This window comes from Zeus faber, assembly GCF_960531495.2.
Source record: "Zeus faber genome assembly, chromosome: 8".
Lineage (NCBI taxonomy): Eukaryota > Metazoa > Chordata > Actinopteri > Zeiformes > Zeidae > Zeus > Zeus faber.
This window is the reverse complement of record NC_137195.1, coordinates 1,401,003-1,428,935: the sequence shown is the minus strand read 5'-3', so window position 1 is coordinate 1,428,935 and position 27,933 is coordinate 1,401,003. Positions and strand designations below refer to the sequence as shown.

Below are 27,933 nucleotides of genomic sequence, written 5' to 3'. Positions count from 1 at the left end.
CTCTGCCATCCAACACATGACAGTCAACACAACAAAACCACAGCGGTGATGTAGTGTTGGCCCCAAGAAGTACACAGCGGCAGATGAGCTGACCACAGCAACTGACACCAAACTCAGAACCACCTTGACTCAGTACAGACTGGAGCGAGCATAGTCTGGCCGTGGAGAATGGCGCTACAAGGACACATGGCCATCCCCAAAGAGGAGCGCCTCTGTCGGTGCGACCAGAACTAGGTGGAGACAGAGAGAGCTGCACTTCCTGCTCCCAAACAACCAGAAGCAAACACTTCAATCACAGATCAAAACAAGATGGCGGTCCAGTCAGGAGAGCACAGAGAGCTGTGGACTGGCAGTACGTCTGCAGCCACCCAGCGAGTGACCCCCATGCCCAAAATAAACCAGGGTCTTACCATGTATACATGTGACTGTGTGTGTGTGTGTGTGTGTGTGTGTGTGTGTGTGTGTGTGTGTGTGTGTGTGTGTGTGTGTGTGTGTATATATATATATATATGCATATGCAAATGCATACATACATACGCACACACACCTACACACACACACACAGTCTTCTTGTACAGCCACACACACACACACACACACACACGGTCTTCTTGTACAGCCACACAAACACACACACAGTCTTCTTGTACAGCAGTATGTGATGACATTTGGCGGTGACATGGAACATTTCTCCAGTCGGAACAGATCCCAGCGCTACACTTTAGTTTCACTTTCACTCTCCATCACAAGCTGCTGGCGTTGGTGAGAAACAACTGTGTTTACCACTGGTTGCCATGGAGATGCCAAGACACAATATTCAGTTAGTAACCAGGTTACCCAACAGGAAGACACTGAGCATCATCAAAATGTTGAATGATGTAATTTCATATCACCATCTTGGAAACAACCACGGAATATCTGCAATATCCAACGACCAGAAAGACCTCCAACTGCCAAAGAGGCGGAGAGGGTGGAGACAGAGAGAGACAGACAGAGAGAGAGAGAGAGAGAGACAGGGAGCGGTGGAGTGGGGTTCTCTCCCCTCCACCTCCTGTTCTGCTCCTTCTCTGAATGTTTCAACATCTACTCCAACGTTCTCACCTCATTCATATTAATAAACAGACAAACACTCATATGATGACAACATGCAGCGCTTTGACACTCAGACGAGTTGTCATCTCAGACTAAATGTCCTTTCATCTGGACGTCTCCGTCCTGCTTTCAAACAGCCTCAGACTCGTCGTCGTCTCGGTTGAAACCAAAAGTGATTTCCAGAAGGAAGATGAGAGCCAATGTAGGTGGAAGTGAAGCTTAAATGAAAGCTCTGGATGAATGGGCGTGGCCTCCAGGTGGAGCGGGTGGATGTGGACTAAGAGCAGCACCAAGACCAGACAGAAGGCGCTGACTAGTCCTTCAGTACCTGAGTCCAGGACTTCCTAGTCTGGAACTAGTTCATCTTAAATGAGGCAACATCACTTGTGGATTCATTCAAGTCCAGGACTTCAGTCCAGCTTCACATCAAACCACGTCTGAAAGTCTGCTACAGTCCAAGTAGTAAAGTGCTGCTGTTTAATGTCCTATCAATGCTCAGAATATCCACACCACTAATGAATGGTTCTCCAATATTTCTGGTTTGTGAACATGACATGAAAGGAACGATCGTCATCCCTGAAATATTGTCAAATAATCAATATTATTTGTTGTGTTGTTATTATTCTTAGCGCTAGATATCGACGCATGAGGGTGAAACACACGGCCCCTGACAGGCCAGCTCCAACTTAGTGGAGGGTTTCACAAACGACTCCACTTCTCCTGCCAAAATATGTCCACGAGGTTTCCCGTTCACCCCTCACATCGAAACACATTGCTGCCCCCGACCACGCCCACCTCCCCCACGGTACCTCAGAGAGAGAGCAGTAAAGAAATACCGTCTTTGTGACGTCACACACACACACACACACACACACACACACACACACACACACACACACACACACACACACACACACACACACACACACACACACACACACTTACTTTTATTATTTGTCGAGGAATTGTCTGATTGAAATGATTGTGTGAATAGTGACCCTGGCTCTGAGTTGTGTAGTTTCTGATTTAATTACTGATTGTCAGATTTCTCTTTATTTCAATGAGAAATCAGTAAAAAAACAATACATGTTAAAATATTGAGCTCGATGTTGGGAGTCCCTCTCACCATATGCTACAGCAAAACCACGCGACGCCCAGTGAGAGATCGGAGCCAAAACAACCCGACGTCTTCCATTCAGCAGGTTCTCTCCAGGAAGGTGTTTGGAGAAAAGCAGCTCAAATTTCAGCTTGTGTTGGATCACAACTATGACAAATAAAGTGGAAATCCATCACGAGGCCTGTGTTTGGTGGGTTACACTACATTTCCCAGAACTCCTTTCCACGTTTTCCCCTCGTCTTCGCCCTGAGACGATACTTTCTTTTCTCCAGAGTTTGGAGACGGGGACATGTTTTGTTATTTTTTTTGCGAATGTTGATGCATCTCAACGGTTGGTGGGCCACAAGTACGGCGCTTGCATCACAGCGTGGCTGCCTTTCACTTCCTGTGTGTGGCGGACCCTGCCCCCAAAAATGGAGACAGCATGTGCAGAACACAAACACATTGAATAACTGTTTCTTATAACATAAAAAAATAAATCAAGGATCAAATATTGAATTTCTTCACAAAATAATGTATCCACTAAGAAAGCTGCAGGTTTTTCCCACTTAAAGATGCGTAAGGATACACAACACTTCAGAGTGATAACTGCAATAAAATGTGTTTTGCAGGGAAAGCAACTGCTCCATACAACACACCCTGTGCGCTCGTTGTCGGGGTCAACCTGGTGGCTTCCCATGGAGGAGGGGGCGGGGCTTCAGGGCGTCATTTGTGCTGGAACATGATCCGGGACCTCCCACACTGGGAATGGGACCGGAACCGGGACCTCTGACACTGGAATCAAGAGCTTCCACACTGGCACCGGGACCTCCCACACTGGGACTGGGACCGGGACTGCGACCTCTGACACTGGAATCAAGAGCTTCCACACGGGGACCAGGACCTATTTGTTTGCATCCGGCACCTCCTTTGCGACGTCAATCACGTACCTGTCTACCCTCCTGTTTCTACCGGAATCCTCCTGTATTACACACTTGTCTCCCGTTTAAATACTTTTCTGAATTGTGTCCTGTATTTTTATCCTTTCCAAAAAAAAAACAACAAAAAAAAACAGAAGAAGCGATGCCATCTCTTTGTGCGATCCCCTTGCGTCCCCGTTTCTCCAGACAAAATTATATATATATATATATATATATATATATATATATATATATATATATATATATATATATATAAAATTTTCCCTAATTGGATGAAACAAAAAAGCCTGATGTGTAACGGGGAGACTTTCTCAGTCACTCTCTTACACCGACCCTCACCGAACCATATATATAATACATATATATATATATATATATATATATATATATATATATATATATATATATATATACACACACACATATAATATAGGCTCTTATATTAAATATAAAATAAATATGTGTATGATGTTTGGCGGCGGACCCCAGTAATAAGTGATATTTTAATATTCTAATATTTGATATTCAAATATTTTAATATGAAATATTCTGGTGTTTTGATATTCTTATATTGAAATATTCTAATGCCTGTTTTCACCGGAATGAAGCGCCGTTCTGCTCAGCCCCACGGGGCTTCTGCTGCGACCAGGCGGCGTTTCAGGCTCCATCACAGCGATGTCCGCCTTTAAAGCCACGACGGGGCGTCTAGACCCGCGGAGCCCGGACGACTCACGTTAGCCTGCCCGATAACAAGAAAGTCGAAGCGGCGTTGCTCACCTTGTGATATCTGGTGGTGGTTCCGAGAGAAGTGTGTCATGTCGGGGTCACACCGAGGCGCGTCCCGCCCCGTCCTCCATGTCCGCAGCCCGGTGCTGGAGCTCTGCGGCGGGAGGCGGAGGCAGAGCCGAGCGGAGGGAGAGCCGGGGAGCGGGTAGAATGAGAGCCGAGGAACGGAGAGAGGTAGAGCCGAGGAACGGAGAGAGGTAGAGCCGGGGAACGGAGAGAGGTAGAGCCGGGGAACGGAGAGAGGTAGAGCCGGGGAACGGAGAGAGGTAGAGCCGGGGAGCGGGGAGGAGTCGTCGGGGCGGATAGCTGCTAACCGCTAGCTAGTAGCGGCTAACCGCTAGCTAGTAGCGGCAGCCCCCGGGCAGAGCGGAACAAGACGCCGCGGTCCGCGCTGTGGCGCCGCAGTGAGGACCCCGGTCCCCGCTGTTGATTCCTGTTTGATTCAACGTTTAATTTCAAGGTTTTTCTGGGTTTATTTTTCCTCTTTTCGCCGCGTAGCTTCCTCCAGTCCCGGGCGCGTGCTCGTCCATGCGCGTGCCCGCTGCAGCTGCTGCAGCTATTTCAGAGAAACGAAGAATTTAAATAAAAACAGAAGAACTGAAATCAAAACAGAAGAATTTAAATAAAAACAGAAGACCTGAAATCAAAACAGAAGACCTGAAATCAAAACAGAAGACCTGAAATCAAAACAGAAGACCTGAAATAAAAACAGAAGAACTGAAATAAAAACAGAAGACCTGAAATAAAAACAGAAGACCTGAAATAAAAACAGAAGACCTGAAATAAAAACAGAAGACCTGAAATCAAAACAGAAGAATTGAAATCAAAACAGAAGACCTGAAATCAAAACAGAAGACCTGAAATAAAAACAGAAGACCTGAAATAAAAACAGAAGAATTGAAATCAAAACAGAAGAACTGAAATCAAAACAGAAGAACTGAAATCAAAACAGAAGAACTGAAATACAAAATGTCGAATCTAAACGGTAAAATTTAAATAGCAACAGTAGGATTTCAAAAGAAAGGGTAGAATTAGAATAGAGTAGTAGTAGAATTTAAATAAAAATCCAAAAGTAAATAAAAACAGAAGAATGGAAATAAAAATGGTAGACTTTAAACAGAAAAGGAAGAATTTAAATAAACGGTAGTTAATAGAAACGGGAGAATTTAAATATGAAGTAGAATTTAAACAAAAACAAGAATGTAAATAAAACAGTATAATTTTAATAGAAACGGTAGAATTTAAATAAAAACAGAAGGATTTCAAAAGAAATGGTAGAATTTGAATATAATGTAAATAGAAACAGTAGAATATTAATAGAAATTGTGGAATTTAAATAAAAGTAGAATTTAAACAAACAAGAATTTATATAACAGTATAATTTAAATAAAAAGGGTAGAATTTGAATAGAAATAGAATTTAAAAAGAAAATGAAGAATATAAAATATATAAAACAATATAAATGAGCATGGTTCACAAACAAATGTCATTACATTTATTTATGAAACATTTATTGCGACAGTAATAGATGCGAGTCGGTCAACGGGTCATTTTGCTTTTTTATTTCTTGTAAAATAAGGTGCAGGTACAGTCTTTTATAAATCATTTTTTCCTGTTAGGTTTAAGAAGCACCTACGGTTTAACAACATTATTTACAACAGACATGTTTCCCTGCAAAAACTTTATCACCCAAATAAAAAGCAAGATAAAGAATACGTGGGTTTATTTTCTTGACCCTAAACATAAGGCCAAAAAACAACGACATGGTAAAACAGGACAATAACATTAATATGATAGCAATTAATATAGTACATCAATAAAAATATGGCCATATTGATCCCTATTCCACACTACTTGCTGGTCAACAGCAGCCCCTAGTGGCAGAGCTGAGAGCTGCAGTCTGGTCTTACGCAGTTTATTGCATAACAGCAAACGCTTCAGAGTCACGTGGTTTCAGCATCCATGATGAATTGTCAAAAGGGAAATCATCTGTTAAAGGCGCTGCTGGACGTCACAAGCATTAAACGGTAAATTCAACTATTCCAGAGCCAGTCCGATGATTTGAAGTAATTATTCCATTTTTATTTGTATGTCCTGAACCGTACGAGTAAAAAAAGAAAAACACATGATCAGCCTGGTCCTGTAATATGAACAGCGCCCAGAAGGGGGCGGAAGAAAAAACACAATAGTAAGCGGAGCCGGGGTCACGTGACCTGATTCTTTCAACGGTGAACGGCCATGAACAAATGGAGCGTCGCACGTTCAACCACAGACACATTTTCAGTCTTTTCTGTGAACTCACATAACAACTAGTCTGAGGAGCACAAATCTACAAGAGAACAGACGCAACTCCAGCTCTCACCACAAGCTATCTCCAGCCAGAGGCTAAATATCTGGATATCGCCACATTCTGACAGCAAAACCAACATGGCTGCCGCGGTTGTTTGTGCAGCGAACAAGCAGAACTGATGTTCTACACTGATCAGACTCATGAGCCTCTTCTCCATTTCACAAGTCCACACTCACCCACTTCCTGCTTTGTTTGGCTTTACCATCGTGCAGGGCCAGTCTGTAATAGTCAGACAGTCTGTGCTCATCAGTAACAGTCTGTGCTCATCAGTAACAGTCTGTGCTCATCAGTAACAGTCTGAGACAGTCTGTAACAGACAAGATTTTCCCCCAAAACACCAACCAGCCCAGACCTCGCTGGGTCTCCAGGGGAACGTGGCCGACCAATGGCTGAACCACAGTCTTCCCCTCCAACTGGCGACAAAAAACCTCAGTAACTACCTCCATCCACCCTTCTATCCACACCACATCTCCACCCACCCCTACATCCACACTTATACCCACCCTTCTATCCACCTCATACCTCCATCCACACTTCTATCCACCACACCTCCACCCACCCCTCCTGCTACATGCTGAGTAACCCCAGAGTAGGAAGGAAGCCTGAACAAAGTGGTAGATGACCAACACAACATTTTGCTCCTCTCGGTCCACCAGAGGGCACCAGCTGTCGTATCTAATCTCTAAACTGTCGGGTCAGCGGCCAGCGCCGACCGTCAATGACCCCCCACAGAGCGCTGCTTCAGGGGAACCTTTCCCACAATCCTTCACTCTCTGGGGTCTTCATACTTCAAAGCACAAAGTGCGAAATTAAGCTTCTTGTTTTTTTAATTGGATCGCTTTAAGACGCTATCACTGGTGTCCAGACAGGATGCAGCCAACAGTAGAACAGGACCAGGACCAGGACCTGGACCCGCTCCTGGTCCAGGGGGGTTTGGGAGGACTGAACCCCCTATCTGTCCCGTCACCCCAGGAGAACAGAACTCTGCTGGACTTCTTGTAGGGGGCGGCGTAGAGACTCAGGTCTCATTTCCACTTTTCCATTTTCATCATCCATTCATAACACTTGGATGGATCAAAAGCCCGGTCTGGACCCAACCAGGATCGGATCACTGATTTGAAGATCCAAAAGATCCAGACCGTCTCGGGTGTGGACCGGTTGCATCTATTGGCGAAATGTTCCCACTGATCTGCGGCGTCCCGGACCTCCGCCCATCGTCTTTCACCCCGTCACACTACACCACCGCTAGGAGACGCTCTGCTTAGCGACGGCTCCGGCGCAGCAGGATTCTACGTCGCAGACGGTTTGGTCAGCGCCTCGCGACACGGCCGTTTGGCTCAACCCCGTTGCCTGCGTTCGTACGCGACGGGCGACCAGAAGGAAGCTACGGGCCACCGCTAACACCGGGCTGCAGCGCCACAACCCGTTGGAATCCCAGAGTGACATAACTGCACAACAGACGGTTTCGATGACGCATAGAGCAGGTCGTCGAGTGATCGGAAGGTTGCCGGTTGCCGCAAGACGTAGAACTCCCTCACTCGAGCCTTGCATGGCTCCTCCATCGCTGTGTGGATAAGTTGAGTCATGAGGGCTGATCCAGACCTCCAACATGGCACTGCTCTCCCACAGCTCCTCAAACCTCTTAAATAGACTTTTTCATCAAACATCTTAAACTATATACACACAGATCCAAAAAAATAAAATGTTTTCATAGTATTATAAACTATCTGCACTAGATAAAAATATGTTTATTCTTTATTCTTGCAGGTGCGGCAGCTGCAGCTAAGTGGGCGGTGCTTAAGAGCTCAATCACAGTGCTCAGGGTTGAAATGGTCGTCTGCTGAAAATAACCTTTCTACAAAAGAACATTTTAGTTTTTCGCTTTGGGCTTTCTACATTAAAGGGAATTATATTAGTTAAAGCAGCATCATGTAACTTTTGGTATTGGCGCCCCTACAGTCTCTGAGTGTAACTGCACTTTTACACCGCTGTCGTAAAACTCGTCCGGTGTCCGAAAATAATTTATTTTACCTGACAAATATGAACCTTATGGGTGAGGTTTCAATAACAGTCTATGTTACAAAGCAGAAGGAAGGTGGAGCCAGGTCACAGCGCGGTGGGGCCCAGTGCACAGAGTGCTTGCTCGGCCCCCTCTGCCGCGGGAGGATGGGGGCCTGCTGTGCCACAGTCCACCGAACAGAACCCGCGAGTACAAATCCCGTTCTGCCCTGAAGGTGAGGGCCGGCACCACCGGCCCCTCTCATCTGCACCGTCAGGAAGGTGGAGTGGCTACGTGTTGTATCAGCATTATCACCGGATATTTGTCGTTTTACATTTCTTTACCAGACAAAAAAAACGTAATTACCAGAGCCAAACAAGGAGGACGTGAAGTAGTATAAAGTACAACACACTTCCCACGTTTTGCGAACACAGAAGTTACACGGTGCGAGAACAGGCTCTGAGGTGGAATGAAGGAGCTGCCCTTCTCCATTTGACCACTCAGTACCATCACCATGATTCTGAAGATGTTATTTTAAGGTCAGAGTTTTAGTGTCACTTTAAATTGCCTGAGAGCATTACATAGACCATTTTTGAAATATATATATATATATATATATATATATATATATATATATACACACACACACACACACACACACACACACACACACACACACACACACACACACACACACACACACACACACACACACACACACACACACACACACACACACACACGAAAGTGACTTTCAAAGTGTTGGCTTGAAATATTCTAGAACATTTTGAGAATGTAAATACAAAACCAAAAACCTTAAACTTCTGAACATTATTTTGTTTGGACCTGACTCGAAGGGGGCGGTAAAGCTACGTCAGCGGGGGAGGGAGGGAGGGAGGTGTAGCGGAGTTTGGGATTCCCTAACTCCACACCTACTCCACCCGTCCTCCATGCTTTTCTTCTGTTCTCCAGTAACACCACCACAGCGCTCCACCCAGTACGACGCCCCCATCAGGAGCCTCCTACTGAACCCAGCAGAAACAGAACCCTCCTCATGGGGGGTGGGGGGGCAGGTGTACTGTACTACAGCAGGCACACAAGGCTGGGGGTGGGTACAAGACCTGGGGCAACAGAGAGGGCGGGGGCCGTAGGGTGGGTGGGGCAGGGGCAGCAGGTTGGGGCTAGTTAGTGATTGTTCACGTGAAGACTATCAGTAATTTATTTAAAGCTGATTAATCACTACGTCATCAAGGCAAAAGCACAGATATAAATACCCCCACCCCCCCAGATATGTTTGCTTTTCAAGATGGCGTCTCAGGAGCTGCGTGCTGGCATGTCGTGCAGGAAGCGGGCGCGTCACATGTTCGATGCCGGCGTGGCGGCTGGCACCGGGGCTCCAGGTGCTTTTTTATTTTCCGTTAGCATGCAGAGCATAAAAGCTAATGCCATAAAACAAACTGACAACACCACCTGGAGATGGAGGGTAGAGTAACACCACCCACAGGCCCTCCAACACTGTGTGTGTGTGTGTGTGTGTGTGTGTGTGTGTGTGTGTGTGTGTGTGGAGGAAGGTGGCGGGCGGGGTCACTTGAGCCGGTCGCAACGGAACGAGTCCTCCACCGCCGGGTCGGCCAGCATCAGGTCGCCCTCCAGCAGGTCCAGCGCCAGCGGGTCGATCTGCAGGGGGTCTTCCAGGGAGAAGGGGTCCATCTCAAAGCCCGGGACGTGGGACAGCGCACTGGCGATCTCCTTGGACAGCCCCGGGGGGGAGCCTCCTGTGGGGGGGGGGGGGGGGGGTCAACTGTTTGAACTTTGACAGAGGGTAAAATGTAATACTTTTTTGGGACCTTTTTAAGATAAATTCTAACAACATTTAAGAGTAATTTCTGGACAAATGGCCTCTTTGTGCAGGTAAGTTCTGAGAGGTCAGTATCAGGTGGAGACAGAGTGAAGGTGGAGGCAACTTAAAAAAAGAAGAACCACCATGTCCCACAACACCGTGAGTTAAGTAATTTCCCCCTGGGATTATTAAAGTATTTCTGATTCTGATTCTGAGTTAGGAGAACCCTGTTTACTTTTGACATGTCGTTCCTACCGCTACCACTAGGGGACGCAGGGCGATTCTCTGGAACCTACTTCCAGAGCGAGTTGCTGGAAACAGAAGAAAACAGCGAAACAAACACGGCGGCGGTGAAAAGCACAAACGTGACGGCGAGAGGAGTCGGCTGCAGCTGTGGTGGATTTAACGATGGAAACAAGAAAAAAGGAAAAGGAGGTTGAAGTCCCTCCCCCGACCCAACGGCATCTGGACCAATCACCAGCAGGGAGCTCTCAGAGCCAGAAAACGACAAAAGACAAAGTTCACATCGGGGGCTTCACGAAAATACAGAAAGAACCCAAATCACCTTTTGTTCTTCTCCGCTTCTGGACACGTCTTTTCGGCCCAAAGGTTTGAATTGTTTTTTAACACCGCTCCACCGTCACGGTTCTGAACCAGATGATTCGATGAACTGTTATAGAACCAGAATCGTGATTGTGGCGCCGCCCCTTGCGAGCACCGCGTGTCCATGACGCATATTAGAGTATTTTTCAAGCTTATAGAGCTTGTGTGTCATCACCGGGCGTCATGACATTTCACTGCATATATGTACGACCGTATGTGTATGTATGTGACAAATAATCTCTTGAACTTGAACTTGATGAGGTTAGAGTTTGGGGAGGTGTGAAGGTAAGAACAAGGATTTGAACACAGAGTCAGGTTCAGGTTCAGTTTAGTTTGGACTTTTCAAGGCCTCATCTGTGGAAAAACTCAATTTAAGGACCGGGCTGAATAACGCTCCCCCTTCTCACCGGTCAGGATGATGTTGGGGACATTTTGCCGTCCGTCCCCAGCACCGTAGGTCTGGTTCTGGTTCTGGTTGTTTAGCTGCGGCTGTCCTCCAGGATGTTGGAGCTCCAGGGAGCCCTGCATGGCCTGGTACTGGTTCCTGTCGGCGATGGCGTGGTCCGCCAGTCCTCCTTGGCCCAGGCACAGAGTGTCGTGTCCCGTGCAGTCGGTCGGGAACTGGACCGGAACCAGAACATGAGGATCAGAGAGCAGCCTGAACTGTGACCTTTAAAGTGGTAATCCATACCATTATTTGCTTAAGACATCGCATATCAACACTTTATTTAACTGGCACTTGATAAGAAACAGCTGTGCAGTGCTCCCGTTTGCAGCATTGGTGGCGGGGTCCGCCACGCGGTGGATGAGTTGAAGCGGCTCCTTGTGCTCAGTGAACTGTGGATATGATCGTTACCTGCTGGTTTGTTCTGCCTGTCAGCTGGGAACTCAGGTAGGGGTCGTCCAACAGAGAGTTAAACAGAGAATCCTGCAGAGAGAGAGAGAGAGAGGGAGAGAGAGAGAGAGGGAGAGAGAGAGAAAGATAGGGGGGGGGGGTGTTTGAATCCACTTCAGGCCTGAATCTTTCAAAGTAAAAGTTCCAGAACAGCCTCTGAGGAGGTGCTGACAGACCTGGTAGAGCCCCAGGTCCAGGCTCTTGCTGAGTTGCTGCAGATGGCTCAGCCCGCTGGGTCGGTGTGGGTCCATCTGGTGCTGGTCACTCTGGTCCAGCTGCTGGTCCCTGTGGATCAGGGGCAGTGTGCTGGAGTCCAGGAGCCCAGCCGACCTCTGCTGCTGTGGCTGCTGCAGGGAAACCAAAAAAACACAGCCTTTAAGAGCAGCAAGTTTAACCCCCGACGCACATGTTTAAATGTTTTCATTCCAAAGTTCCTTCTGGTATTCCATTCATTAACATATAATATTACTAAATCACTAAAAACAAACTGAGAAACAATGATATCTTGAAAAATACTTTAAAGTAAGGACATGCTGGAGGTTTAGATGGGGTCCATGACTACTGTCCAATCAGACATCTCTGTCTTGACCTGTCTGGTCTGCTGCCATGAAGGCAGAACCACTAAGAACCACTAGGAGCCGAAAGGAACCGATAGGAACCACTAGGAGTCGAAAGGAACCACTAGGAGCCAAAAGGAACCATTAGCACCCGAAACGAACCACTAGGAGCCGAAAGGAACCACTAGGAGCCAAAAGGAACCACTAGGAGCCGAAAGGAACTGATAGGAAACACTAGGAGCCGAAAGGAACCGATAGGAAACACTAGGAGCCGAAAGGAACCACGAGAGCTGATAGGAACCACTAGAACCACTCGGAACAACTAGAAGCCAAGATGAACCGATAGGAACCACTAGAAGCACTAGGAACCGATAGGAACCACTAGGAGCCCATAAGAACCACTAGGAGCCGAAAGGAATCGATAGGAACCACTAGGAGCCGAAAGGAATCGATAGGAACCACTAGGAACCACTAGGAACCACTAAGAACCGATATAAACACTTGGAAGGGAGAGGAACCACTAGAACCCCTAGGAAGCGATAGGAAGCATTAGGAACCACAAGGAACCACAAAGAACTATAAGGAACCACTAGGAACCACTAGAAACCACTAGGAACCACTGGAAACCACTAGAAACCACTGGAAACCACTGTAAACCACTAGGAACCACTAGGAACCACTAAGAACCACTTAAAATCACTAGGAACCACTGGAAAACACTGGGAACCACTAGAAACCACTAGGAACCCATAGGAACCACTAAGAACCACTTGAAACCACTATAAACCACTGGAAACCACTAGGAACCACTAGAACCACTGGAAACCACTAGGAACCACTAGGAACCACTAGAAGCACTAGTAACCGATAGAAACCACTAGGAGCCCATAAGAACCACTAGGAACAACTAGGCGCTGAAAGGAACGGATAGGAACCACTAGGAGCCGAAAGGAATCGATAGGAACCACTAAGAGCCGAAAGGAACCACTCAAACCACGAGGAACCACTAGGAACCACTAGAAGCACTAGGAACCGATAGAAACCACTAGGAGCCCATAAGAACCACTAGGAACAACTAGGCGTGAAAGGAACGGATAGGAACCACTAGGAGCCGAAAGGGATCGATAGGAACCACTAAGAGCCGAAAGGAACCACTCAAACCACGAGGAACCACTAAGAACCAATATAACCACTAGGAAGGGAGAGGAACCACTAGAACCCCTAGGAAGCGATAGGAACCATTAGGAACCACAAGAAACCACAAAGAACTATAAGGAACCACTAGGAACCACTAGAAACCACTGGAAACCACTAGGAACCACTGGAAACCACTGGAAACCACTAGGAACCACTGGAAACCACTGGAAACCACTGGACACCACTAGGAACCACTAGGAACCACTAGGAACCACTGGAAAACACTGGGAACCACTAGGAACCACTAGGAACCACTGGAAACCACTGGAAAACACTGGAAAACACTAGGAACCACTAGGAACCACTGGAAAACACTGGGAACCACTAGGAACCGATAAGAACCACTAGGAACCGATAGGAACCACTAGGAACCACTTGAACTCACCAGGAACCACTAGGAACCACTGGAAACCACTGGAAACAACTAGGAAACAACTAGGAACCACTAGGAACCACTGGAAAACACCAGGAACCACTAGGAACCACCAGGAACCGACAGGAACCACCAGGAACCGACAGGAACCACCAGAAACCGACAGAAACCACCAGGAACCGATAGAAACCACCGGAAACCGATAGAAACCACCGGAAACCGATAGGAGCCGATAGGAACCACCGGGAGCCGATAGTAGCCGATAGGAACCACCGGGAGCCGATAGGAACCACCGGGAGCCGATAGGAACCACCGGGAGCCGATAGGAACCACCGGGAGCCGATAGGAACCACCGGGAGCCGATAGGAACCACCGGGAGCCGATAGGAACCACCGGGAACCGATAGGAACCACCGGGAACCGATAGGAACCACTAGGAACCACTAAGAACCACTTGAAATCACCAGGAACCACTGGAAACCACTGGAACCTGGACCTGCACCTGGCTTGGGCAGATTGACATTAATGATAAACAATGTTTTTATTTTTTTATCTTCCAGGAAACATCAGAGCATTGAAACTGTGTTGGTGCAGTTTACTGTGTTGTGAAACTGAGCGAGGGGGAGAGGGGGAGAGGGGGAGGGGGAGAGAGAGAGGGGGAGAGAGAGGGGGAGAGAGGGAGAGCTCTCCCCCTCTCTCAGAGCTGTTTTGGATTCATTATTGATTATGATTTGTCTTGTCTAGTACCTGACCAAACTGCTGCTGCAAGTGCTGTTTGTGGGAGTTGTGGAGGTTGTGCATGTGGACGCTGTGCTGGGCCTGGTTGTTGGTGTTGATCCGGTTCTGCTGGACTAGGGGGGCCTGCTGGAGCGGGTGCTGGCCCAGGGAGGAGGGCTGCTGGCCGGCCGGGGAGCCAGGCAGACCGTGCCGTGCCTGCTGGTTCTGCTGGTTCTGGCCGAAGGGGTAAGGGGGGAGTCTCTGGTCCAGGGGCAGCTTGCTGGTGTCCAGAGGAACTCCCTGTGGAGAGGGGAGGTGTGGTTCTCAACGTAGGGTCTGGGGACCCCAGGGGTCCTTCCAGATTTTCCAGAGGGCCCCCAGTAAAATGATTAATAGTTCAACTTCACAATTTGAGAACGTCAAAAACTAGAGCAGAGACACTGAATCACATCTAATGATAAGAATATTGATCTTAGATTGGATCCAGAGACTTCATCTGATCAAACTGAGGCTACTGGACGTGGAGAAGATAAGAGCTTGAGAATCACTGTTTTAGACATTAGGGCGGCCATATTTACATGTAGTGGAAGAAGTTTCTCACGTCGATGGCATGAGGTTAATATCACAGGTTAGTTCAGTATTTCCCATAGTTCTGAAATATACTTGTGGTGTTAGCCGGCGGGGGGGGCACACCGACAAGAACTACAGTTTTCCGAGTTCCTGTAGAACGCAGCATCACTTCCTGTCTCCCCACCCCATACAAACTTGGAGCTCTTTCTAATCCACCTGAACCAGAGCAGACGCAGCCTTTTAGCAACGACGGCGTCTGCGTCTTCTAACGTTATAGCAGAGAGCGTCTGTGTTTCTGTGCAGAGCATGTCCACCCTCCATGCAGCACCAACAGGTACAGGGTGGAGAGCGAGGGGACGCTGTCACCAGTTCATCGATCGCAGATGCCCTCCTTCTCTCGGATAAAAAAATACAAATAAAAAATGCTAAAATCAGTCGCCAAATATACCTGGGCAGCCGTTCATATATGTGGGCGGCCCCGCCCAAGTAAAGTCTATGTGTGGGAAACGCTGTAGTGTTTGAACCACAGATTGATGTTTTTTTATATGTGTGTGTGTGTGTGTGTGTGTGTACCTGTGTGATGGGCGACACAGTCGGTGAGAACTGTTTGCAGTGCAGCCGGCGTGACTCCGCCCCCATGGGCAGGATCAGGGGCGACAGCTGAGCCCGTCGCCGTGGCGACGTGCTAAGTGGCGTCTGGCCCTGGCCAGTCAGGAGCGGGGAGTAGGAGGAGCCGCAGGAGCCGGGCCCGCCCACCCCGCCTCCATAGCCGGGGTTGCTATTAGCAACCGACTGGCCGCTGAGGGAGGAGTTACTGAGGGAAGAGTGCAGCGATTGGCTGCTAAGGGAGGAGGGCAGGGAGGGGGAGGAGCTTAGCGAGGACTGCAGGGACGAGTTGCTAAGTGACGAGTGCAGGGAGGCGGAGCTCAGGGAGTTTGGGAAGGAGTGGCTGCTCAGAGACGATTGGATGTTGGGGTTGCTTAGTGACGACTGCAGGGAGGGATTACTGAGCGTGCTCTGTAGAGAAGACAGGAGCCCTGAGGGAAAACAAAACATTGAATGTGATGAGAAGTCACAAGTTTAATACGCTACCTGAGTAGTACCTGAGTCCTCCCTGAGTAGTAACCGAGTCCTACCCAAGCCCTACCTGAGTCGTACCTGAGAATTCACAGGTTCAATACTTTACCTGAGTAGTACCTGAATCCTACCTGAGTCCTATCTGAACCCTACCTGAGTCCTATCTGAGGCCTACCCGAGTTGTACCCTGAGTAGTATTTGAGTTTTATCAGAGTAGTACCTGAGTCTTACCCGAACCATATCTGAACCCTACCTGATTCCAGCATGAACCCTACCTGAGCAGGTGTTTCATTAGGCTACATGAGGGACCCTACCTAGGGGGTGGTGGTGGAAGGCGTTGACCCCGGGGCAGCTGGCCGTGCTCAGGCCCAGCTGGGTGAGGGTGGAGGCCAGGTTGCCCGTGCTGCTGCCCCCGCTCAGGGAGGACGAGCCCGGGAAGCCGGGCTCGTCCTGGTCCAACGGTGTGGGCAGCGGCGACGGGAAGTGGAGGCTGGAGAGGTCCGGGAGAGAGCCCCCCGTGTTGAGGACCGAGGGGGCGCTGTGGGCAACAGCGGAGGGCTGGTCCGGGGACGGGAAGATGCTGCAACAGATGGAGGCAAAGTCTGTTTTAATAGTGGAGCAGTAAGATATGACTATTCAACAAATCTATGAACAGAAGCTGTGAGGGAGTAGCACTACGCTAACTAGTAGCCCAACGTGATGGTGGAACTACAAACTGTACTACAAGGTAATAAGATAACAGTGGTATTTATGACACTAATACTAACAGCAGTACTAACTACCAACGTTTATTCTCAAACTCCATTAATCGTCATGAACAGAACATGAACATTATGTGAGCATTTTCAAGCAATAACACTTGTCTATAGTGTTATATGTTGATTTAAGATTCAAGATGTTTATTGTCATCTGGTTCTACAAGTACAGTGTATTTAGAAGCATTAAATATGACAAGCAGTAAAAAGGTGCATATACAATCAAAAGTCTATAATCATTAGTCATATTGAACTGATGGTTATATTGCACTTGTGTATGTGTGAGTGTCTGTGTATGGTGTGCGTACATGAGGAGCAGTGTTTGAGTGAATGTTTTTGTGTGTGTTTGTGTTATTTATTGAGAAGCCTCATGGCCTGAGGGTCCTGTATGGCCTCCTTGGGGGCAGCAGGGAGAACCCGGCTGTTGTGTGGGTGTGCCGGGTCCTTAATGACCCTCAGGTACTTCCTGAGACACCGCTCGGTGTACAGGCCACGCAGACCGGGCGGCTCAAGCCTAGTGATGTGCTGGGCCGGGCCCACCACCCTCCCTGGTGCCTTGCTGGTATAGCTGCCGTACCCGGTGGTAGAGCTGCCTGTCAGCAGGCTCTCTATGGTGCCACGGTAAAAGGCCCTGAGGATTTGGGGCCTCAGGCCAAATTTCTTTCGGCACCTGAGGCCGACTGTGTTGGGCCTTTTTGACGACAATGGTGGTGTGGCTAGCCCTTGAATTAGTTAGATGAATATCTAGTCTAGTCACTAATATCTAGTCAGAATGTGTGTGTGTGTGTGTGGTACACACAGGCTGCGGTGCTTACTTGATGCCGGGAACTTCACAGGACTTTGGTCGAGATGACAATAGTGGCAACTAGAGAGAAAGAGCAGATTGAACAGATTTAAAAAGACAGTCACTGGACTACTGCACAGGGGATTGCGGGTAATGTGAGGAAACATACCTTCTTGGTGTCCCAGGGCTTCAGGTGTTTGCCTTTATCCAAAACATTCTCCTCAATGGGAGGCACAGGGTACGGAAACACTGAGGGGACAAAAGAGGAGAAAAGTAAGTAAGAGAGAGAGATCTGTACATGTATGTATATATTTGGGATGGCGTGTATGTGTGACGTACTTCTTCTCCCTTCTCCTTCAAGCTGACCTGGAATGACACACACACACACACACACACACACACACACACACACACACACACACACACACACACACACACACACACACACACACACACACACACACACACACACACACACACACACACACACACACACACACACACACACTCTTCATCATCACTCTACATTATGATGCAGCAGCATTTAATACGTATAACACGTGTGTATGTGTATATATATATATATAGTGGGAGGCACCTGAGCGCCTGCCTCCCTGGGGGGCAAAGGGGTCTCCTAATGGGGGGTTCATCACACTGGTGTGGAGGGCAGAGTCCGAGTTGGTCCTGGAGGGCAAGAGACACCCACAGTGTTAGAGAGAGAGAGAGAGATAGAGAGGGCAGGAAATCACACAGTAATCAAATTTTGATAAGCAGTACAGATATCTGGACTGTACCACCTAATACCAGTCCTGATATCTGGACCGTACCACCTAATACCAGTCCTGATATCTGGACCGTACCACCTAATACCAGTTCTGATATCTGGACTGTACCACCTACTACCAGTTCTGATATCTGGACTGTACCACCTACTACCAGTCTTGATATCGGGACCGTACCACCTACAACCAGTCCTGATATCTGGACCGTACCACCTACTATCAGTCCTGATATCTGGACCGTACCACCTACTACCAGTCTTGATATCTGGACCGTACCACCTACTATCAGTCCTGATATCTGGACCGTACCACCTACTACCAGTCTTGATATCGGGACCGTACCACCTACTACCAGTCCTGATATCGGGACCGTACCACCTACTATCAGTCCTGATATCGGGACCGTACCACCTACTATCAGTCCTGATATCGGGACCGTACCACCTACTACCAGTCCTGATATCTGGACTGTACCACCTACTACCAGTTCTGATATCTGGACTGTACCACCTACTACCAGTCTTGATATCTGGACCGTACCACCTACTATCAGTCCTGATATCTGGACCGTACCACCTACTACCAGTCTTGATATCGGGACCTAACACCTACTATCAGTCCTGATATCGGGACCGTACCACCTACTATCAGTCCTGATATCGGGACCGTACCACCTACTACCAGTCCTGATATCTGGACCGTACCACCTACTACCAGTCTTGATATCAGGACCGCACCACCTAATACCAGTCTTGATATCAGGACCGCACCACCTAATACCATACCACCTAATACTAGAACAGATATCTGAGCCGTACCACTTAACACAAGTCCTAATTTCAAGATATGCAGACAGTACCACTTCATACAATTTAAACAGTGTGTTACTACTGGTGATGGTTATGTAACAATATTAATATTTATCATAATTCAGTGGGTCGTACCATCTTCATAGATTCATCATATTTCATATTATCACATTTATGGATTATGAATTCAGAAGCAGATATCCTGTATTGTTTTATAAAAAAAACTCATATTAAGAGAAAAGACTGAAGCAACTAAACGGGGGAGAAGAGGAGGAAGAGGAGGAAGAAGAGGAGCTGACAGCGATGAAGAAAAATCTGAAGAACAGAAAGAAAGAGAAAAAGACATAAGACCCTTCAGTAGTACGGAGCCGGAGGAGGAGAGGGGGAAGAGAAGAGGAGGATGAGAGGAGACGGAGGAGAGGAAAGGAAGAGAGGAGGAGGAGGAAGAGGAAAGCAGGAGAGGAGGAAGAGAGGTAGAAGAGAAGAGGAGGATGAGAGGAGGAGGAGGAGAGGAAAGGAAGAGAGGAGGAGGAGAAGGAAGAGGAGGAGGGGGAAGAGCGGGAGAGGAGAAGAGAGGTAAAAGAGAAGAGGAGGATGAGAGGAGGTGGAGGAGAGGAAAAGAAGAGAGGGGTGGAGGAGGAGGATTCACCTGTTGAGGGCGCTAGTGGACAGTCTGTACGTGTGGCTTCTATCTCCTGGAAAGTTTCCGCACCAGTTCCTTCCAAAACAAAACCACATTACTAAACGGAGAGAAGGAGCGAGGGAGGAGAAGGAGGGAAGAAGGAACAGAGCAAAGGAGAGAAGGAGCGAGGGAGGGAGGGATGGAAGGAGAAAGGGATGAAAGGCAAACACGAGTGAAGAGAAGGACGAGGCAGGCGAGCGAGGGAGCGGACAGAGAGAGAGAGTCACTGTTGAAATGCATGCTGGGAAATGTCCCAGCATGCCTGGGCTGAGTATGTTTGTTTAATTTGGTGAATCAGTTAACTAGTCAGTTAGTTAATGAGTTAATAGGTTTGTCAGCAAGTTTGTTTAGTTAGTTAAGCTGTGTTCTAGCAACCTTTGGAGGAAGTAGGAACCTTTGGAGGAAGTAGGAACCTTTGGAGGAACTCAGTGTGTTGACAACAAGGGAACCAGGGGGTAAATCCAGTTGGTCTGGACTAAAGTGGGACTAAAAGTTCCTGCCACTTTGGGTGGAAACGCAGCTTTAGTGAGTTGTTCAGTGAGTTTAGTTTGGTTGTGTTATTTCGTTATTTAAGTTGGTGAGTTATTCAGTTAGTTGGTGAGTTAGTTTAGTTAGTGAGTTATTTCATTAGTTGGTGAGTTATTTAATTAGTTTGTGAGTTAGTTTAGTTGGTGAGTTATTAATTTAGTTTGTGAGTTAGTTTAGCTGGAGAGTTATTAAGTTAGTTGTGAGTTAGTTTAGTTGGTGAGTTATTCAGTTAGTTGGTGAGTTAGTTTAGTCAGTGAGTTATTTTGTTAGTTGGTGAGGTATTTAGTTATTTTAGCTGGTGAGTTATTTAGTTAGTTGCTGAGTTCTTTAGTTAGTTTGTGAGTTTGTTTAGTTAGTGGGTTATTTTGTTATTGTAGTTGGTGAGTTATTCAGTTAGTTGGTGAGTTATTCAGTTAGTTGGTGAGTTATTCAGTTAGTTGGTGAGTTAGTTTAGTTAGTGAGTTATTTTGTTAGTAGTTGAGTTATTTAGTTTAGTTGGTGAGTTATTTAGTTTAGTTGGTGAGTTATTTAGTTAGTTGCTGAGTTTTTTAGTTGATGAGTTATTTAGTTAGTTGCTGAGTTTTTTAGTTGATGAGTTATTTAGTTAATTGCTGAGTTATCTATGTAGTTAGCACAAGTTTAGAGTTAATGATTCATATAGTTGGTTAGTGAGTCATTTAGTTAGTGAGTTATTTTGTAAATCAGTGAATTAGTTAAGTTAGTCATTGAGTCATTTAGTTAGTGAGTTATATTGTTAATCAGTGAATTAGTTAAGTTAGTCAGTGAGTTATTTAGTTAGTGAGTGGGCTGGTCTGTTCATTAGAGTAGTTCATTCAAGAGTTGACTATCTAGTTGGTTAGTGAGTCATTAAGTTATTTAGTGAGTTATTTTGTTAGTGAGTTAGTTTAGTTATTTAGTAAGTCAGTTTGATAGTTTAGTCTGGTGAGTGAGTTAGTTGAGTCTGGTCAGTTAGTTTAATCTGGTTAGTTAGTTAAGTGGGACAGTTAAGTTGCATTAGTCATTTAGTAAGTGAGTTGGGTTAGGTCAGTCTATTATTTAATCAGTTAGATGTGTTTGTTTGTTTAGTCTGTAAGTTAGTTGGTTAGTTGGTTAGTTCATTAGTTAGTTAGTTTGTTAGTTTGTTCGTTCAGTTGATTGAGTTGGTTTAGCCTGATGAGTTGATTAGTCAGGTTGATTGGTTACTTAGCTAATGAAGTCTGGTTAGTTTATTAGTTAGTTTAGTCTGGTCAGTTGGTTGGTTAGTTATCTAGTTAGTTTAGCCTGGTTAGTTCAGTGCCTCTGTGAAGCCTCAGAATGTGATCCATTATCACTGAAACCATGGTGATAACAATAACTTGATATATCTGCTTCTGAGTTCTACATCCAATAAAAATAATAATAATAATATCATCATCACAGCCTCACCACACTGAGCTGCTGCTGCTGCTGATCTATTATTATTATTTATATTATGACTTAACTCAGTCCCTCCAGGAAATAGAGATTGTGTGATGACAATTAATGTAAATTCACCCAAATTCCAAAACCAAGTTTATTTTATAGAATTATTACTGGAACCAAAGCAGGATTTTCTTGGTTGTAACTCTGAGGCTGCGGTTCTTTATCTTTGGAAATGAAAAAGATGATACTGAAATATTTCCAGTTGTTGCTGATACGCATAATGTTTTATCACAGTAATGACATGTGACGGTTTTCTTTTTTTTTCAAAATTGCTAGAATTTTACTTTTAAGGAAATAAAATACAAACTTTGCTAATTCTGCTGCAAAATCAAGCGTTTTGGTCGTTACAATGACAAAAAAAATAAAATAAAAAAAACCTCCTGGAGAAACCGAATAAAAGATTATAACCAAACAAAACCTGAAAGATGATGAATCGAAATATCACCCTAAACCTTCGACCTATTGATCTCTCTCTCTCTCTCTCTCTCTCTCTCTCTCTCTCTCTCTCTCTCTCTCTCTCTCTCTCTCTCTCTCTCTCTCTCTCTCTCTCTCTCTCTCTCTCTCTCTCTCTCTCTCTCTCTCTCTCTCTCTCTCTCTCTCTCTGACAACGCTCCAGCTCATGGAGGTGGCATCATTAGGGAACGGCTGCTGGAGACTGGGGCACCTCAAATGGAGTGGCCTGCACTTTCTCCAGACCTGAATCCCATAGAAAACCTGTGGGATCAGCTGAGTGGCTGTGTAGAGGCTCCTAACTCTGTACCCCAGAACCTCAATGACCTGAGGGCCCCCTTCAAGAAGAGTGGGGGGCCAAGGCCTCAGCAGACAATAAGTCGACTTGTGAAGAGCATGAGACGTGGTTGTCAAGCTGTAATTGATGCTCAAGGGCACATGGCAAGTTATTGAGACGTTGACATTTGTTGTTGTGGTAAACCCACCACTGTTGTTGGCTTTTGTTTCAATACATAGTTTGAGATGAGGAAATCACCATTGTATCTTCTACTTAAATGCTCTACTTTCATCATATATCACTGGAGCGTCAACTTTTTACATTTTCCATAAAATTCACCCGAAAGCCGAATATCCCAAACTTTTTGTGAGTAGCGTGTGTGTGTATATATATATATATATATATATATATATATATATATATATATATATATATATATATATATATATATATATTGTTCTCCTGAAGCACCACAGAGACTTGGAAACTAGAAACAGGCGTCGCAGCGGACACCTAACCCGGGGGTCCTGGTTACCTCCTCCAGCTGGGGTCCGGGGGCGGAGACAAGTAGGCAGAGTTATACTGAGAGCTGTCCACCTGAGGAGACATCGTCAAGGCAACAACAAAGACAGTTAAATCTTGTGTAATAACATTGAATGATCCAGACAGACAGACAGACAGACAGAGACAGACAGACAGACAGAAGGATACTTGTCGGTTTCTGTACGGTCGCACTGGTGACACAAAACGTCGATCCCTCTGGACTCGTTCGACCAGACCATGATGGCGGGTGGAGCGACTGGACTCCAGGGTGGAGGGGAAGGAGCCCTGGGGGGGGCAGGCACAGATTAGGTCTAATATTAGACTAAATCAATTCTCAGTCATGGTGTAATAAGGTGGAGCAAGGTGTAGTAAGTGGAGACAGTGTAGTAAGTAAGTTTTATCTCTCCCGACTCCCATGCCGGTTTTCCTTTGTTTCTATTTTACATCTATTACATTTTGTTAATTTCCTACTTGTATGAAACAACAATTTTAAAACAACTGAGCTAAGGCACTGTCTGGTTCCGTCCCGTTACAAAAAGCCCTGTGTCCCCCCCACTGTCCCGTGTCGCCTCACGCACGTCTCCCCGTTGCTCCGCGTTGCTCCATGTTGCTTTGGGGCTTCATGTTTTTGTTTACTTGTAAATAATAAACCCTGCTCTTCTGGAACAAGGAGGCTGATTTGCTGCATTACATTGTGTCCTATGGGCACGGACGAATGCCCAACCCTAGTAGCCAGGTGTAATAAGGTGTAGCCAGGTGGAGTTAGGTGGTGTAGCCAGGTAGAGCTAGGTGGTGTAGCCAGTTGTAAGGTGTAGCTAGGTGTAGCAGGCGGTCACCTGGAAGTCGTGGTGGCTGCGTCCGATCTGGTTGACGTTGGGCAGGGAGCCTCCGTAGTGCGGCCCCTGCGTCCTGGCATCCAGACGCTTCTGGGCCTGGAGCTGCACGACGGGGAACAAGGAGAACATTAGGATTCACCCTCCAGTGCCACGCCTTCCTGGATCAAAACAAACTCTGGAGGAAGACAGACCTCCTCGTGGCCTTTTGATGGAGAACAGCGTTTAAAGGGACGAGGTGTCTAGTGTATCTAATGAAGTAAGTGGAGCCGGGGTCACGTGACCTGATTCTTTCAACGGTGAACGGCCATGAACAAATGGAGCGTCGCACGTTCAACCACAGACACATTTTCAGTCTTTTCTGTGAACTCACATAACAACTAGTCTGAGGAGCACAAATCTACAAGAGAACAGACGCAACTCCAGCTCTCACCACAAGCTATCTCCAGCCAGAGGCTAAATATCTGGATATCGCCACATTCTGACAGCAAAACCAACATGGCTGCCGCGGTTGTTTGTGCAGCGAACGAGCAGAACTGATGTTCTACACTGATCAGACTCATGAGCCTCTTCTCCATTTCACAAGTCCACACTCACCCACTTCCTGCTTTGTTTGGCTTTACCATCGTGCAGGCGCAACATCTCATTGGCTGTTGAACATTGACGTCGCATTTTGAGGCTGACATTTGCACAGAAAAGGATTTTGGGAAGACTCGCTCAACCGTGACCCGACCGGCTGAGATCCAACTGAGACAGATCTCTTGAGTGAGTCTTTCACTCACACGTCCATGACTCTACAGTGCAACTACTCGGCCCACGCTGGACCATCCCTGACCACCCCGCCGTGGACCACCCCGGACTATACTACCCCGGAACATCCCGGACCACCCCAGATTGCCGTGGACCACCCCGGACTATCCCGGCCCACACCCGATCTCAAATCGTTGCCAAATCGTCTAATGTGGCCCTAGCTTGGTGCAGTATCTAGTATCTAACGCAGTACAGCATCTCTAAAGTACATCCTACCTGGTGCTACTGGTAGGATGTACTGGGCCGATGGCGTGATGTGAGATAGGAGGTGGTGCGTCACACCTCCATCTCCACCCGCGGTGTTTAAAGACACACAACTAAATAATGAAATGCACCAGGACCATGGGAGCTCAGGAGGTAGAGCTGGTGGTCTAGTCATCTAAAGGTTGCTGGTTGGATCCCAGGCTCCTCCTGCTAGCATGCTGTAGTGTCCTTGAGCAAGACACTTAACCCCTCATTGCTCCTGATGGCTGCGTCCATCGGTGTTTGAACAATTGTAAGTGGCTTTGGATAAAAGTGTCCGATCAATGACTAAATGAAATGAAATGAAATGAGGACCGTGTGTTGTGTTCCAGGAGCTTTTCACCTCAGGTCATTTATCTGATGAACAGAAGGTGCTAGAAGGTTATGATCTGGAACAAGCCAATCACACACCATCACACTGCAGCAAGGCATGCTGGGAGAGCACAGTGTGTGTGTGTGTGTGTGGGTTGTTAAGTGCCGGGGTGTGAAAAGACTTCAGAGAAAAGTCACAATGAGAGAGAGAGGAAAAATGGTTGGCTGGACGACGGGCTGGAAGCATTTCTACCCAGAATGCTCTGCAGGAGCAGCACTGACAACATGGCAATGACTTCAATGCAATATGATCTGATAATACCACACAATATGATAATAGGATACAATATGATAATACCACACAATATGATAATACCACACAATATGATAATACCACACAATATGATAATAGGATACAATATGATAATACCACACAATATGATAATACCACACAATATGATAATACCACACAATATGATAATAGGATACAATATGATAATAGGATACAATATGATAATACCACACAATATGATAATAGGATACAATATGATAATACCACACAATATGATAATAGGATACAATAAAACCATATTGCCATATTTTGACAGCAAAACCAACATGGCTGCCGTGCAGCTCGCTGCTGTGGTTGTTTGTGCTTAACGAGCAGAGCTGATGTTCTACACTGAGCAGACTCATGGACGTGTGGATCTGGGGGATAGTTAAACTACCTCCAAACTGACCGTCTGGTGATACTAACCAGCCCAACTGCACTGGTCAGACACTGGTCAGACACTACAGCTACTAACCGGTGGATCAGCCTCCACTAACCAACTCTGCTTCTAGTGTTTTCCACCAGTGGTAGCAGTGTCCAGCTGGTTAGCTACCCACCGCTACTAGTTGACAGTTGAAAATGTTCATGTCAACTATCCACCAGTAACAGTGATGGATAAGGCTGGTTAAGAACTGGTTAGGCTGCTGGTCAGTGAACTGGTTAAGCAGCTGGTCAGTGAACTGGTTTGGATGCTGGTCAGTGACCCAGTTAGTAGGCTGGTTAGTGACCTAGTTGGTAGGCTGGTCAGTGAACTGGTTAAGCAGCTGGTCAGTGAACTGGTTTGGATGCTGGTCAGTGACCCAGTAAGTAGGCTGGTTAGTGACCTAGTTGGTAGGCTGGTCAGTGAACTGGTTAGGAGGCTGGTCACTGACCTGGTTACGATGCTGGTCACTGACCTGGTTAAGCAGCTGGTCAGTGAACTGGTTCAGCTGGTCAGTGAACTGGTTAAGCAGCTGGTCAGTGAACTGGTTAGGAGGCTGGTCAGTGAACTGGTAAGGAGGCTGGTCAGTGAACTGGTTAGGAGGCTGGTCGGTGAACTGGTTAGGAGGCTGGTCGGTGAACTGGTTAGGAGGCTGGTCAGTGAACTGGTTAGGAGGCTGGTCAGTGAACTGGTTAGGAGGCTGGTCAGTGAACTGGTTAGGAGGCTGGTCAGTGAACTGGTTAGGAGGCTGGTCAGTGACCTGGTGTGAACTGGTGTGATGCTAACGGATTAGCTCTGAAGCTAAACCAAACATACTGAAGCACAACAACATGATTAGCTAACTCAACTCATCAGTCTGTAATCAGTTAGCTAGTCAGTCAGTCAGTCAGTCAATCAGTTAGTTAATTAGTCGGTTAGTCAGTCAGTTAGTTAGTCAAGTTGGTGAGTCAGCTGTCAATCCGCTATCTGGACAGTTAGCCGCTGCTAGTTAGCATTAGCCACCTATGCTAACAGCGTCCGGGAAACGGAGCTCGGTTCGAAGTTGAACAGCAGCCGCTGCCGCTCCGCCTCGCCACCGGTGCTAGCGGTGAAAAGCTCCGGTCGAGGCCCACGTCGCCCCCCGGGGCTCCGTGCGGGCTCGTCCGGGCTCCGTGCGGACTCTCCCGGGCTCCGTGCGGACTCACCCGGGAGGAGCTGAGGTCCATCATCAGCTCCTGGAAGGCGGCCGTCTCCTCGGCCTGCCGCTGAGTGTGCAGCGCGATCTTCTCGCTGAACTTTCGGGGGTTGGAAGCTCCGGAGCCCGGTGCGTGTCCGGGTCCGCAGCCTGCACCCGTCGCAGACATGTTTACCAAGCGGACGGGACCAGCGGTGTGTCAGGGAGGGCGGCAGCAGAGCGCCCGCTGCGGGGACACATTGGTACTGCAGGGCACGACAGGGTAGTACAGGCTCTTCGGCCTGGACCCCAAATAATAATAATAATAATATTAATTATTATTATTATTATAATGATGATAATAATAATAATAATAATAATGATGATGATTATATTATTATTATCATCATCATCATCATAATAATAATAATGAAAATAGTTATTATTGATGATAATAATAATAGTTAGCAGTGGTCATAATAATAATTATAATAATAATAATAACTTATCATCGTTATTATTGCTACTAACTGTATTATAATTACTATTATTAATTATTAATTATTATTATTATTATTATTATAATGATGATAATGATGATGATAATGATGATGATCATCATCATCATCATCATCATCATCATCATCATTATTATTATAATACAGTT

At 46.7% G+C, this 27,933-nt stretch overlaps 2 protein-coding genes across 2 annotated transcripts in view; both read right to left on the bottom strand.

Annotated features, from left to right (window-relative positions):
- Nucleotides 1–4,311, bottom strand: part of dennd4b (DENN/MADD domain containing 4B) — a 35,301-nt gene extending 30,990 nt beyond the window's left edge. The window contains exon 1 of the mRNA XM_080006225.1: nt 3,907–4,311. The gene's annotated coding sequence lies outside the window, so the exon portion shown is untranslated. The remainder of the gene's footprint in view (nt 1–3,906) is intronic.
- Nucleotides 4,312–9,031: 4,720 nt separating this feature from the next.
- Nucleotides 9,032–27,456, bottom strand: LOC307234146 (CREB-regulated transcription coactivator 2; the record flags this gene model as incomplete). The annotated part of the gene is made up of 16 exons (XM_080005749.1): nt 9,032–10,039; nt 11,115–11,328; nt 11,546–11,635; nt 11,779–11,949; nt 14,476–14,745; nt 15,589–16,052; nt 16,407–16,672; nt 17,663–17,712; nt 17,801–17,880; nt 17,971–17,997; nt 18,230–18,315; nt 19,872–19,940; nt 23,156–23,217; nt 23,332–23,448; nt 24,000–24,101; nt 27,298–27,456. 16 exons carry the CDS (start codon nt 27,454–27,456, stop codon nt 9,849–9,851), a joined length of 2,418 nt encoding a protein of 805 aa, XP_079861875.1. The 3' UTR covers nt 9,032–9,848.
- Nucleotides 27,457–27,933: the final 477 nt, after the last annotated feature.